The sequence below is a fragment of the Gymnoscopelus microlampas genome, assembly GCF_963454915.1.
Source record: "Gymnoscopelus microlampas genome assembly, chromosome: 9".
NCBI classification, from domain to species: domain Eukaryota; kingdom Metazoa; phylum Chordata; class Actinopteri; order Myctophiformes; family Myctophidae; genus Gymnoscopelus; species Gymnoscopelus microlampas.
In genome coordinates, this window is record NC_139946.1 from 21,011,459 (window position 1) to 21,027,226 (window position 15,768).

The following is a 15,768-nucleotide window of genomic DNA, read 5'->3' on the forward strand; positions in this document are numbered from 1 at the left end:
CTTTGGGTTATGCACTGTCCTATGTAATGTACACAGTATATGCTTAATTCAACTTTTGGAGAGGAGGCTGCTCATTTGATCATGGCTGTGTTTAACAACCCGGTCATTTACGTGATGTTGAGTCGTAAGTCGTTACCACAGCCATGAGAAGTTCATGCGTACATCGTTTCTGCAAAGCTATTTGTGCAAATAACATGACGTTAATTCGAACATTGCACTTGTGAATAAACGCTGTGTGTGCGCTATGGACATGATATCCAAAGTGCTCATAAAACTAATTGTGTGGACACAGCTCCAAAATCAAATGAAGGTCCTTTAGAACTGTCATGTTTTCTGTAGCCTGCTGCTGCCGTTCTTCTATGTGTGGCATTGTGTGAGTGTGTGTCGTGTAGCCCCGTAGCTAAGTTCATCCACCGACTTGGGACTGTTACAGCAGATCGCATTGGCTGCGAGGACCGTAACCGTGACAACAGAGGCCGTAGCCGCGCATGCGCAGCCACGACCAAACTCACAAATTCACAAAAAGGTTCTGAAATTTGGGAAAATTCGTCAGTCAAATGTGCCAATTGCTCAACCTACTGAGGAGGAAAAGTGTGGATCAGACTGACAGATTCCTTAAATCAACCCATTAAGACCGGAGGCCGATTCTACAAATGCCTTCCAAATCAGTAGTTCTCACACTTTCAAGATTTTTCAAAAATGTTCAAACATAGCAGATGTACAAGCTCGCAGTGCGGCACGAAGTGACACGCTGTGAGCTTGTATATCTGCTATTTTTTAATGGCCAACGCAAAAATCTAAAATGGCACAGATGCTTTCCCGGTTTTAATGGGTGTTAATGGTAAGATATACAGTATATACAGTATGTATATACATTTTTATTTTATTTTATTTTATTATTTGGTATGTTGTGTCTGCACCACTGGTGCTTTATGTTTGTGTATGCAAATGTGCATGTGTGTTTGTGGGTGCCTGCCTGTATGTGTGAGAGACACATTAACTGGCAGCACACCCAGGCGTGCGTTTAATGGCCGGTGTTCCAGGAGGAGAAGCGGAGAGTGGGAGAGATAATCATGAGTTGGGGGGCAAGGAGGAGGTGAGGAGGAACAGGTGTGGGGGGGGGGGGGGGGGTGGACGACTAACGAGAGCAGAGGAAAGGGGGATGGGCGAGAAGGAAAGAGAGGCTATTGAAGATTTTTGCACACTTTGGGATTTTCTATATTTCTGCATTAAAAACGTCATATTTTCAGTCACACAATGCCTAAAAGTACACAGATAACCCAATTAAACAAATGAGGGGAACAAATATACTTGGTCATTCATTTATTTAGGAAAATACTCCAATGTTACATAATCTGTGACTGGCAAAAGTATGTGAACCTCTACGATTAGCAGTTTTAATTTGAAGGTGAAATTATAGTCAGCTGTTTTCAATCGCACAAATCAACCCAGTTGGTTTGACAATAGGATACAGGCAACACAAATGATAACTAAGACAAAACAACAGGAGCAACAACAGCAGCAGGTGAACCCATAGACATATAAAGGTAGACGCCTCCTCCGGCTCTGAGGCGTCTGTATCTCGGGCGCGCTTCCGCTTCCGCAGAGCAAGCTGGAAACTTCCGCATGCGTCACAGAAGGGAACGTTCGGTAGACCAATCAGAGGCAGGTGGAGGCGGGACAACTAGATTCTGACAAGTCCTGGAAAAGACGCGCTGTGATTGGCCAGTAGTCAACGCGCTGTGATTGGCCAGTAGTCACTTTGAGTGGCAGCATGCCCCCTCTAAAATGGCGGCCGCGATACAGGTCGCTCCAATGAACTGCAGAGGCCAATGAGGTATCTAGGTTTCTATATCTATGGGTGAACCTACAGAGGGAGAACAGGAATTACCAGGGCTCATCATTCTACAGCAGTAGTTCCCAAACTTTTTAGCTCGAGACCCAAAAGAGAAATACTAAAAAATATAAAATACTTTTGAAAAATGTTGGAATTGTTTTTAATTGATGAAAAGTTGTGAAAAAAGGGATATTTACTCGCGACCCATAAAAATTGGTCCGCGACCCACTGTTTGGGAAACAATGTTCTATCTACAGTATACAAAAATGATACATTTTGATGTAGTGACTCTACTCTCCATCTCTGGTCTGGTACTAAACATTCACACAGTCAACTACGGTATGTACGCAGTGTAGGAAGACTAACTTGTACTACTGTATGTTAAAATGTAGCTGAAATTTAAAATGTGTTTTTAACTCACTTCCTCTGTCATATTGTTCACTTATTTAAGCCATATTGTGCAACTTTTTCCAATCTCTGGTATATTTTTCACAATAACCATTACACATAAATGTGTTTTTTGATAACTTCTCTAAACACTATTATTCCATCCAAGCTGTTTAGCTGCAGCTATTCCTGCACAATAGGATCACACCAGATACTGAAAGTAAAGGTTCACATCATTTTGCCACTCAGTGATCCATAATATTGGATCATTTTCTCAATTATAATAATAATAATAATATTCTTTGTCTCATGTGTGTAATTGGGTTCTATTTATTGCCTTAGGACTTATACATATTCACCCAATGTTTGCCTATTATGGCATGCCCAGAATAAGGATGCTAGACAGGCCTAAGCCTTCTGCTATGCTAACACCATAAGGCATAGCAAATAAAGTGATTCCCTGGATTATTACTCATAACAGCAATTATAGGCCGAAACAGAAGATCATACGGTATTTATTCATATATTATTTTCTCCTAATATCAAACTAATGGCTTTCATTACGAGAGAACACATGCTGTTACAGTATGGTAATGCAAATGGGCTCATAAGGCAGGGCCACTGCTGATCAATTCAATTAGCTTGTGCTCTTGCTCTAGAATTACTGGTGCACTTTGATATTTCAAAGGATTATCAAGCAATGGAATTCAAGAGGCCTATCAAATGCTAGATAATCTGCAGGCTTAGAATATGGCTGAATGTATTCCATGGTTCGATTGTGTAGAAGGTAATATGAGCTCTGTACGTGCGATACACTGGAGGCCTCCTGTTATGACACTACAAAGAAATGGAATTTACATTTGAGTGAGCGAGGGTGAAAATATATTATTTATCTCTCGGGCATAGCCCCTGTTCTTTAGAACCGGCTGGACTGGAGAGGCGTATGGACCCTCTAGCTATGTTGGATAAAACGCTAAGAACCTGTGGTCTATTTACGCCGCCCAGGGATCCAGGGGTCAAGTATGATATATGACACGCCATCTGCTTATCAGACCCTTCCAGGGATGACTGTGGAATTTTAGTGTGCCACAAAATGAAGGTCAGGCTAACACCTCAAACAAACCGTACAGGGGGTGGGGAGGGGGGGCGCTACTCGCTCTTGATCTTGCCACTGCTGATGTGCCGCCATACAGTATATCTGATAAGGGTGGTGGACAAAATTAAAGAAAACAATGCCAAAATGGATTAGCCGCAGGTAGCCCACTGTGTCTGCTCCTGAGCATGCTGGGTAAACAGAATCAGGCAATGCTCACAGTGGATACTCACTGGGTAAACAGAATCTGGCGATCTTTACAGTGGATTGCCGACAGATCTTAGTCGTTAGACCGTGCCTCTTCTCAGTGGTGGAAAATGTACTCACATTTTTTACTTAAGTAAAAGTATCAATACTGCAATGTAGAAATACTCTGTTACAAGTAAAAGTCCGGAATTCAACATTTACTTGATTGAAAGAACCAAAAATACCAAAGATATTGGTATAAAAATGTACTAAGTACCAAAAGTAGCTCATTATGCAGAATGCCCCATTTCACAAGTTTACAAATGTATAAAAATCTTTGGGAAAATAGCGAATCTATAAGCTCACAATGCGTCCCCATGCGACGCATTCTGAGCTTGTAGATCGGCTATTTTCAAATGGCTGAAATATAGGGCTAAAGTGGTTAATGTATGTTTTATTTACAAAGTAACTAATATTTTCAAATAATTGTAGTGGAGTAAAAGCACAATATTTTCCTCTGAGATGTAGTGGAGTAGGCCTAGAAGTAAAAACACAGAACATTCGAAATACTCCAGTAGTAAAGAGTAAAACAAAATACCTCAAATTTATACTTAAGTACTTGAGTAAATGTACTGTCACTTAACACCTCTTCCTCTACTAACCCCACTTCGCTGTGCAGTCAGTGAGGGATGAACAGGCCACTCAAATAAGACACCAATGTAGGCTAATGAGGGGGATATATTCCAGAACATTGCATATTTCATAAGTGCTGCTTATTTATTCCTCCCGATAACTGACTGGTGGTCACGCCTTTGGCTACGGTGAAACAGCATGCTTTTTTAAAGCACTCGACTTCAGCATTATAGTCTTAAGCTCCAGGTGTTCTTATGTGGATAAGTGTACTGTAACATTGTCAACACTGGGTTCACTTCATGCAAAGTTTTTGGTGAGAAGAACCACATTCCCATGGTCTGTACTGGTTCAATGCACATCAAAGAACAGTAACGTAATGCATGATATCTACCTGAGTGAAAGTACGGAGAAAATGAAACACCCTCTTAGAAACACTTCTGTCGAGTGCAAGCTCAGGAGCTCTGCCATCTCTGATTTATAAAGGTTAGGGTCGCCACAGAGGCTGAGGTAAAATCTCTGCTGTGCAAAGATAGAGCTGAAGGAATGGGAGGGGGGGAAAGCCCCTTTCATAATCTGGCACCTAGTTCTATAGGAATCTCCCAGAGTTTCAGATTGCCTCTCAACTGAGTTGAAAGTGCTTGGAAGGGACAACAAATCAGCTGTGAGCCAAGTTGAGTTTGGGGTGTGGGTACTGCTGCCTGCCTATCAAGAAAGCACAACATTACGCAGCTTGTGTTTGCACTCTGATGGATGGTGATTCGCCTGTCTGAGATTGTGAAGCAGGGGGAAAAAAGACGGACGGAGCTATCAGGCTCGTTCAATGACATCTGCAGAATCCAATATCAATCTTTAAGTATCAGCATTCTGGTACACAAGGTCGGAAATAATCCTGCTACAAATTAAGATCATACCGCCTCGAGGCAACTTTATCCCGTGCATCAAAGTCAAAGTTGTGTGATGGACGCTCTCCTAGCTTTCACCTCCCAGGTAATGGAGCCTCTGTGAATGTATTACTTGTTCAGGGGCACACCATGGTCAGGATGACCCTGCAGTTGAGTTGATAATCAGTATTCCAGTGATGTGGACATGCAGCATATGCCGGACCATATGTTTGGGAATACATCACAAGAGTTTAGCATGCACACCACAATGGGCCCAAGAGCTGGAACAATGCCCTTTTAGCAGGCTAAAAAAAGTTAGAATTTTCCATAATATACCAGATTTGGCATGGTGTGGGCCTGCAGTATAAAATCATTAGCAGTCAAGTGATTTGCGGAGAGAAACTTTCGGTTGGGCTGTCAAAATATGGGAAGCAATGATTCGATCAAACCAGTTTTGATGTTTTGACACACAAAGCAGTGTTGTTTTGACGTGGCCCCAAATAGACAATTGTCTCATAAACAATTCAGTGATGCTGCAGTTCCAACCTTTGAAATACATTAAAAGAATATGAGTCAATATTTGTGTCCTTGTCATGGGACAATAGATAATGGCGGGTAATAATTATGGTCTCGACAGATGCTAAGACGCTGCTCATCATTCACGTGCTGTCTTTGCAGAATAGCTTAAACATCTAAAAAGCTTTAATTTAATGTTACTCCAGACTACTACTGTAGGCTTTCATCATTGTTAAATCCCCAGGAGGCAAAACATGAAAACTGTATTACATTTTAACGAATGTGGCAAAAGCTGCATTATTTTTCAGGTTTAACTTGGGAAAATCTTCGACAATGTTTTAGAATAACAGTCAACTGCATCAGACGGCAGATTAGATAAAAAAAGTAACACATTATATGGCTCCAAAGAGAGACTTAAAGTGCTTAATAGTGTTTCCCAAGAACAGTTGTTATAAGTGAAAACAGCCAAGAGAGAATATTAACATAAAGAGGGAAATGTCAAGTTTGTTTATTGAGATTGTGGCCTCATGTGCAACCAGAAAATGGGCCTGGGTTCCAACATATTCTGAGATCAGATAAGACAATAAAAGAGCAGGACAGTGAGATAGTGTACCATAACCTTGTTCAAGCTCATCTTTCAAAAAAGACATTACCCCCAATTTCAGACATAAATTAGTGAGCTATCCTTTGATTAAAGGAGCTTTACATGCTTAGTAAAGTAATTTGATTAGCGCAGTGCTTCGTGCCTTGGGGAGCTGAGTGAGTGACTTTGTAATTTTGGAGAGCTGGGGGAGAATGCTCAATAAGATATACTACTCTTTGATGCTGAGCACTTAAATCAAGAAGGATCCATATGGCCTCAGCTCTACTCCATTTAACCTCACGCAATTCACAGAACTCATTCAAGTTTTTACATTTCAGCACTATATGCTTTGCTCTGTTTCCGTTGCTTAAAACGAACAAACACGGCTCACGGCTCATTTAATTAGGACAACATCTCGAGTTACATTTTCACCTCTCTCTCCCCCTTATGCATTTCCTTCACTGGCTTCCAGTTGCTGCATGCATCCAATTAAAAATACTGGTTATGAACTATAAGGCAAACAAGGGCACCCCCCACCTTCAGGACATGATCCATCCCACTGTACAGTACTCCATCCCGCACATTTAGATCAGCTAACACAGTCTGTCTGTCTGTCTGCCTGTCTGTCCCTTCCTTCCCTACAAACACCCTGGACAACGCTCCAAGTGTAAATTAAAAGATCACAGATCAAGCGATGGAATTCCAGGGCCCTATCAAATGTTACAGGCTTTGAGTATTGCTTAGAATATCCCAAAACAAGAAGATTTAAGATATTCATTTGACCTCAACTCTACACCATTCAACCCACACTATTCACAGAATTCATTGAAATGGTATAATTTTCAACACTACAGTAACGGTACTTTGTTCCATTTGTTTCCATTGGCCAAAACAAATGGGACGGCTCATTATGTAGGACAACATATTGAGTTAAAAGTTCACAAATCACCCTCCTCTCAAAAAGCCATCCCATCAGGGCTCCTCCGTGTCAGAAATCAGATCGATGTTATATGACCCACTTCAACACATTACCAAGACACATAAACCTTCACAACCTCGTCAATCTTGTCTTCCTAGAGGTGCGGAGGCAGGGAGGAGGTCAGAGAAACATGTCAAGCATCAAAGATTCATGACAAAGCATTCGAAGCAAAACCTCATCTGTAATTAGTTTGGTCTGATTATGCTGGAGATGAGGAAGGGGAAAAAACAATCAATACGTTGTGAAGGGTGCCCGAGAGCATGAACGGCTGAAAGAGACACTATAGGGCAGTGGTGGAAAAAGTACCCACATGTTTTACTTAAGTAAAAGTATCAATACTGCAATGAAGAAGTACTCTGTTACAGTTAAAGTAAAAGTCCGGAATTCAAAATTGACTTGAGTAAAAGTACAAAAGTATTGGTATTAAAATGTACTTAAAGTACCAAAAGTAAAAGTACCAAAATGTTAGAAAATAGCAGATCTAAAAGCTCACAACGCGTTGTGATGCTACACGCTGTGATCTTGTAGATATAGGTATAAAATAGGGCTAAAGTGGTTCCTGTATGTTTTATAATGTAATAATTTGCAAAGTAACTAGTAACTAAAGTTGTCAAATAATTGTAGTGGAGTAAAAGAACAATATTTGCCTCTGAGATGTAGTGGAATAGAAGTAAAAGTATAGACAATTGGAAATACTCCAGTAAAGTAAAAGTACCTCAAAATTGTACTTAAGTACAGTACTTGAGTAAATGTACTTAGTTACTTTAAACCACTGTTATAGGGATCGTCTTTGCCTTGGCTAACAGCGAAGCCCTCCGCTTTTGCTTGTTTGGGAGTTAAAACGACGCAGAGACATTATTTATAGTGCATGTACTGTAATATGGCTTGCACCGATAATACTAACAACCTTGAAAAGACAAAAAATGGAGCTCTGAGTATGGGCGTTTCTAGCATTGTTTACGATGAGAGACTTAGACTCTGTAGCGGGCTCTGGGGGCGTCCTCCCCCGAAAGAAAACATTCTGAATTTCATGTGTTAAATACATGAATCTGAAGCACTCTGGGAGTAACTAAAGGAGATAATGATGCCTAAATTTAGTGGAAGAAAACTATTGTCAACGGGTTTTAAGTTATTCTCTGGTAAGTGGGATTAACTAGAATTATTTATTATTTATTTGAGGACTGGGTGCTCCAAATTGAATTCTAAATAATTCCGGTGAGCATAATCCCCAGTCAATAAATCAAGCTGTACATTTGGGAAAAGCTGGGGTGGAAAAACAGAATAAAGAAAGAACAACGCCTAAATAGCAGTAGTTATAAATATAAACAGAAAATCACCATTGTGAAGTACTTTTCAATGTGTATATATCACAATGTCATAACTCATAAGATGCCATGTGATTAAAGCGGCACTACGTAACTTTTTTTCATGAATAAAATTCAATTTTGTCCAATCTGTATGGTAGAGTATATTAATACAATGTAACTTACAGTTACAATTGGGGTGGTTGTATTTTTGTCTCCCTGCTTTTCTCTTGAGACATTTAGGTCCTGTGTCTAGTTGAGACATGCACAAATGTTTGGCACAAATGTTGACCTGAAGGTCAAGATCCAATGTATCCCCTGAGCAAGCAGGCAGGCTCTATTAACTCCACGGTAAATATTTCAGCACTTGCGCAGGGAATCGGGGTAAAATCCGGGGTAGAAGAGGAAAGTTACATAGTGTAGTTTTAACTTGAACTTTAACATACCTCAGAGCCTTCCTCCTGACTGATGCTGGCAACTTAAAGAATGACACTATCTGTTTTTGCTTTTCTTACATCTGAAACTATAGTGAAATAATATTGTAACCCCTTCACCAACACCTTATGGTTTAGGGTTCCAGCTCAAGCAATGAGTTTTATACTAGGCCTACAGAGTCGCCTACTCTCTAAGTATTACATTTACAGATATCTGAATGGGAACAGCGATCAATACTTAATACTCAAAAAATAAACTATACCAAATAACCATGGATGTAATATGTATATGATAACCATATATTTGAACAGTATGACCCACAAATGACAACAACAAACCACACGTGACATGATACTATAAGCCAAGGAATAATTAAAGTGCTAATTTATGCCCGCAACATCATGTAATTGACCAATTACCAGCTACAGTGGCTAAGATTAGAAGTAGCCTACTACATTAGCTTGTGTAAAATCCTTAAAATTAAGAACGGTATTTAACTATAATACTGATGTCCCCAGTTATCACCTTATTCCTGTCAAACAATGACCACGTAAAGTTTTCCACTGTGAACAGACGGAGCAGCTGTGTGAGTGATGGATCAGTGTACACATTGGGAGCAAACGGGGGGGCGAGCCCAGACTGAGACTATGAGCCCGCTGTGCTCCTGTCTTCAGACTAAATACCACATCACCTACAGTATAATCCCCGTATAGTCTGAATAATCGTTGTTTCAATATTTGCTGAACATGAAGGGAAAATGTAAGATGATAAATCAAATAATAAATAACAGTAACAAGGCTTGACACAAAATATCAGAAACCCTTAAACCCCCCTGCCCGACGCCACTGGCTCTGTACATTGTTAAGAACGGTGTTTTGTGCTGTCAAGTGATTTGTGGAAATAAACAGAACTGGAAGCCTGTGGGAGCGTATCCCATTATAATAGATCTACATTTCGTTGGAATGACAGGGTGGAGCCAAGACAGCTGCTTCTGAGTTTTGGAGCGCAGCATTACGTTTGGGCACACATACAATCCTCATGCTTAAGATAAAACCAGCCAAAATACCTTTATTGTCAACAAATCTGTGACATTACTGTTTCAAAAGGAAGGGGGATGTAAACGTCCGTGGTGCCTGAAAACATAAAAACACTGTCAAGCTGTTATAGCAGATGGGTTCTATTTCCGTGGCTCCCTGACAAGTGTGAACACAAAGCTAAGCATCACATTCTCAAGAGCACTTAAAGGCAATTGCGTTATTGGTTTATACTGTGTAATGGAGATCCTTGGTATGAACTAGAAGATGGAATTACATCATCTTCTCTCAAACAGCATTATGGTAGTTTGTATAGCTAGTTTCCTGGTCTACTGAAGGTTTATGAATATTTGACTGCAGGAGGTTTCACAAAGGTATAATGCACAAGCCTGAATAGTACATCGGTGTATCTGTATGCATGTGTACAGTACAGTATGTGGGAATTTCACTGCACAGAAAATATAGAATCAATAACAATACTGCTACTATAGCCTATTAGTAATACAACTAACAACAAAAATAGAAAGAGCATAACAAACAATAGTGTACCATATGTACAGTAGGAAAGACTATTGCTGCCGACTCAATTTCGTAAAAGGCTGACTAAGCCTAATTCAGCAGCTATAACATCCTCCCTACAAATTAACAATACAACCACGTACCACAGCATGAAAAGAAAACAAACAAATTATTAGTTGAATTCAAGTTCCCAAAAATCGATTTTCAGTTCCAGTGTGTTTACAAGCCCTGACTCTGCAACAATATTGTATCTAACATGCAAATAAGATCCTATTAACCAACAGTGCAGAGCACAGCTGACTAATTGGCCTATTTGAGCTGACTCACTGAAGTGATATTAGAGTAGCAAACGTTGAAGATGAAGGCCTGATGAATAACGTTGCCAATTTAAAGGTAAAGTATGGACCTTTTGGCCACTATGGCAAACTATGGAACACTGTGTACACCTAGGTTGTGTACCACGTGTTCCCTAGCATGTGCACAAGGCCGTACGAGCACCTCAAAAGCACAGGCGGGGCCGTTAATGACAGAGAGACATACTTTTTCGGAACCTGTCACTCAAACTAGAAGCGGAGCAGAGCCACAAAAACTTCTTATCATTTAAAATCTTATCATTTTAGCGATGTGACAGAATTCACAAGTGACTGGAGGACCACTTGGCTGGTGTTTGATCTCCTGAGTGCCTGTGATGCGCCATGGTGCGTGTGTGCGTGCGTGCGTGCGTGCGTGCGTGCGTGCGTGCGTGCGTGCGTGCGTGCGTGCACGCAGGCTGGAGGCCACAAAACAGCTGACATAGACAAGAATATGGTTCACTGTTTGAAGGGAATGTCTTGCCCAACTCTTTCACACAGGGGAGATAAAAGAAGATAATTATCTGTTCAAATTAATGAACAGACTTGGTTGAAGGAGAGGTGGCACAGACATTGTGTGCAGAGGATCTACAAAGGTAATCTTCCATTGCCAAGCTGCTCAGTGAGGACACCGTCTTCAAAAAACTAAATAAACGAATAAATAAAAAAGCCTTGAATATAATTTTTAACAAAACAAGAACAGTGGGGACGCCGAGTTAGTTTATCTTTACGATTGATACCGCTAGTGCGCCTGTGGACCATGAAATTGTCATTTGTTCTGCGAGCGTTACATCAAATGAGAGTTCAGGGGCCTGTGCCATGGCTGCTCATTGCAGTATGAGCTTATTTTAACTTAAGCAATTTGACAGAATCTCTGTGGTAAATTGTATTTGGCTCCAAGAAGCACAGTAAAATCCTCGGTGTTGATTTATCCATTTGTAGCTCTGAGTGTGTACAAATGTAACCAAATGGACCCTTAACGGGTCCATTTGGTTACATTTGTACTCACTCAGCGAGAGTTAAATTAAAGTGTTAAAACACTGAGGATTTGACAGTGCAGGTAAGGGGTGGAGGGGGAGCACATGTTAATCCAGGGTTACATCTCCATATGAGGCGTCATGGGCTAATCCACTGAGCGGGGAACGCGAGCTCATATCGCCGCTTGGCAGTTTCATCACGTCAATCCTCCATGCGTGTAAGAGCGGATGTACTTGTGTTTACCCACACTATATAGGAGCATATAGCATTAGCATAGTTTGCATGCACATGCAAGCCACATGTGCACGTTCGAGCAGGAGCCACAGGAGATATGTCTGTGTAGGTGCGACGTGTGCGCGTGCATGTCCAAGCTCGTGTCTGTGCACGCGCATGTTTGCGCGTGTGTGTGTGTGTGTTTGTGTGTGCGTGTGTGTGTGTGTTTGTGTGCGCGTGTGCGCACGAACAACATTAAGCAAAATAATGTAACCAGCATGAGAGATTACATTCGGGGACTTGCTTAAAACCATTAGAGAGGGAGAGAGAAAAGACGGGGCCGGCAGAGAGGATTACTCTGAGCTGCAATGTGTAAGCGACATACAAACAAAAAAATAAATAAATAAAATAAACTAAACAAGGGAGACATTGACGGCAGTGTAGCAACAGCAGCAACTAGCAGCGGAGACAGACTAGAGAGATGGCACATCATCAGCCAGCCGGACCAGAGCGAATTGAAAGAGGAAGCCCATGGAGTGTTGAGAGAGATATACAGAGAGAGAAAGAACGGACATGTAGAGGCACAAGAGAAAGAGAAAGGGGGCTGAGATTGTGTGAGAGAGAGAGAGAGAGAGAGAGAGAGAGAGAGGGCAAAGACTGCATGTTGCAAACAACACACTGACAGGGGCCTTCCTGCTAGCAGGCAGCATCTTGCCTTTCATGCACACTGCACTGTTCTAGCACTGAGGAGGAGAACGAGGGGCAGGAAGAGGAGGAGGAGGAGGAGGAGGAGGGGAATGTGGACGTGATAGTGGTGAAACAAGCCATCAGCATTAAGTTAAAGCATTAGACCCAGAGGCACATGGAGCAGTCGTGTTGATGACGCCATTGTGCCCTCCGCCTTGAAGCGGCTGGTGGAAGGAGGGGGGTGGGGGCAGGTCAAGGGGAGGGGGGGGGGGTAGTGCGATGAGACAGGCTGCTCGCATGGAGACAACAAAAGAAAAGAAAAAAGAAACAGAAGAAAGGAAACGGAACCAGTCCAGAGTCCAGAGAGATTAAAAAAACGGAGGCAGGAAATAAGAAAATTAAAGTTGAAATTAAGTGAAATTAAAAGAAATGGATGAAGCTGTACACCCAGCAGGCATTCCAGCCAGCCAATCAAAAAGAGAGGAACTGAGATGGAGGAGAGGGTTTAGGCTCAGGTTAGTGCTGGTTCGGTGTACAGCATGGTGACTTATACTGACCTGGGCTTGAGACAGCATTAGTGGTGGCGGGTTCAATAATTGCTACAGGGAGGGAGGGGGGGAAGGGAGGGGAGGGGAGAGGGAGGGGAAAAGAGGACATTCACGTATTATTAACAGAATGGAGACGCGAAAACGGGAAGAAAAAAAACGAAAACAAAAATAATGCATGCAAGGACAAAAAAAAGGACAGGGAATGGAACCTAAAAACAATGATCCTCCACATGCAGTAAGGACTGGTGTCTCCGGTAAGATTTAGCCCCTCCACATGCAGAAAGGACTGGTGTCTCTGGTACGATGCAGCGCCTCCACATGCAATAAGGACTGGTGTCTCCGGTAAGATGTAGCCCCTCCGCATGCAGTAAGGACTGGTGTCTCCGGTAAGATGTAGCCCCTCCGCATGCAGTAAGGACTGGCGTCTCCGGTTAGACTCAGCCCCTCCGCATGCAGTAAGGACTGGTGTCTCCGGTTAGACTCAGCCCCTCCGCATGCAGTAAGGACTGGTGTCTCCGGTTAGATTCAGCCCTTCCACATGCAATAAGGACTACGGATGGGTACCAAGAACCGGTGCTATTTTGGCACTGGTACCTGATTCGTCAGAACCGAAATGCCGATAAGAACCTGGATAACCGGTGCTGCTATTGGTATTTTGCCTATAGCCGCTAGGCACCTGTGTAAAAGACCTGTTATACCCAGCCCCTATATAACAGCACACCTCCAGGCAATTTCCTGGTTGCATTCCATGCAAGCATGGCAGACAGGTCGAAGTACTCAAAAGTGCAGGTGAAAAGTGGGTGAAAACACGGCGAAATGCAATTCATGCAATAAAACTGTTGCATGTAACGGGGTAATACCGGCAGCAACCTTGTGAACACAACACACACAAACACAACATGCCATAAATTTGAAGCAGTGCAGTGTATTCGACTGTTTGAGCAAAGTGGCTGCTAAGCCACACAAAACAGCCTCCGAAAAATGACGGTACTATCTATCTCTACTATCTCATCCCTCATCCTTGACTAGTCGTTATTGGATTAAACACGTCTATTAGTTAGGGAGACTAATATAGCGTCAGTATTAAACATTTTTCATTCAGGTACAATCCAAATAGGTGACATTACCAGTAAAACCAACCCCATCATGATTGCAAAATGAGCAAAAATACATTGCACAGGAAAAGGATGATAGAATGCCACAGGGCTGTCACTACAGTGAGTCAACAATTTACTTAGAATTGGTTTAGGTATGTTTGATAGCCAAGCAAGATTTGACACATTTGTCTGACACAAATTCATGTGTGGTTGTGGAATGATTGAATTTCTGATATTAAATCGGTAAGGAATCGAAGTGGGATTCATGAGAGTGGGAGAGATGTGGGTATGGTATATTACTTTCTTAAAGTACATTTTATTAGTAATATTGAAGCAGCATCTAAAACAAACAACCAGTCCGCTAAAATAATCATTAAATAAACGGTCAAGCCCCTGTTTACTTTATGTGAGGAGTAGCCTATTGATAAAAGTATCAATACCAGTATTGATAAGCAGTACCTGTATCGATATAAATAAAATCCTAATACGCATCCCTAATAACGACTTGTTGTATTGTGGTTCGATGCAGCCGCTTCCAACCAACATTGCAAATGAACAAACGCTGAGACAGTTCACCTGACCACCGAAAACACCGGACATTTGTGCTGCTGTTACAGGTTGTGTAGGCGGGGTGGGTGGGGTGGATCTTTGCGCACCAAATATCTCTGATGGGAGTTTTGCAATATTGGGTCATGTTCTGATCTCTCGGTAAACCTCCTCCTGCTCCAATCCGTCCAATGCTTAAATTAATGGCCACCTCTCTCACTGTGATGGTGAGGGATCACACCAGGCTCAATTAACACCCGTAATTTCCTCCATGCCTAGTGGGCCGCTCCTCCTTAATCACATTAGTTTAATTTGGTTCCCCACCACCTTTAATAGATTATAGCACAGTGCTCCATTTTGTGTTCTTTTTTTTCTTTTCGTTTGTCTTTTTTTTTCTTGCACTGACTGAGGGTGATGGAAGTAAAAAGAAAAAGAGAGAGAGAGAAAAAAGAAAAAGAAATAAAAACCTCCCAGTCTGTCTTTGATCCTTCGGCGGAGGAAAGTAAGTCCCAATCTGATTACCTTTTTGAACTCGTTTTGGGCTAAGCCAGCGGTGGCATTTGGAAGATGGAATAATTGTGTCCTATACAGAGCTGTTCAGTCCACTGCATCAGAGTATTATAGCTGGGTATGTTCTGCAACAAATGAAACACAACCCTTTTCACTTTTGAAGTGGGCACATTTGAATGTCATACGGAGAGGGTACAGTCAAACAAGAATTCTATTCCCTCACACACGATCAATAATGTATTCTGACAAACTATACTAATGGCCACTGTAAAAGATCTACAGATCCATGCATGTTATATTTATATTTGTAGATATACGTTGTAGAGCCAAATGACACATTCACAGATTCACACAGACATCGCAGAGTTTGTGCAGACAAGTGGCAGACAGACAGACAGACAGACAGACAGACAGACAGACAGACAGACAGACAGACACACTTTTCATACTTC

The 15,768-nt window shown here is 41.8% G+C and overlaps 1 protein-coding gene across 2 annotated transcripts in view; it reads right to left on the reverse strand.

Moving 5' to 3' along the window:
* Positions 1 to 15,768, reverse strand: part of negr1 (neuronal growth regulator 1) — a 203,260-nt gene that overhangs the window by 23,983 nt on the left and 163,509 nt on the right. Inside the window, exon 7 of one of the 2 annotated variants that reach the window (XM_084066296.1) lies at positions 13,173 to 13,214. The exons of the other annotated variant lie outside the window; for it this stretch is intronic. Coding sequence (XP_083922422.1) covers positions 13,173 to 13,214 — 42 coding nt within the window. The remainder of the gene's footprint in view (positions 1 to 13,172; positions 13,215 to 15,768) is intronic. 2 annotated transcript variants of the gene reach the window in all.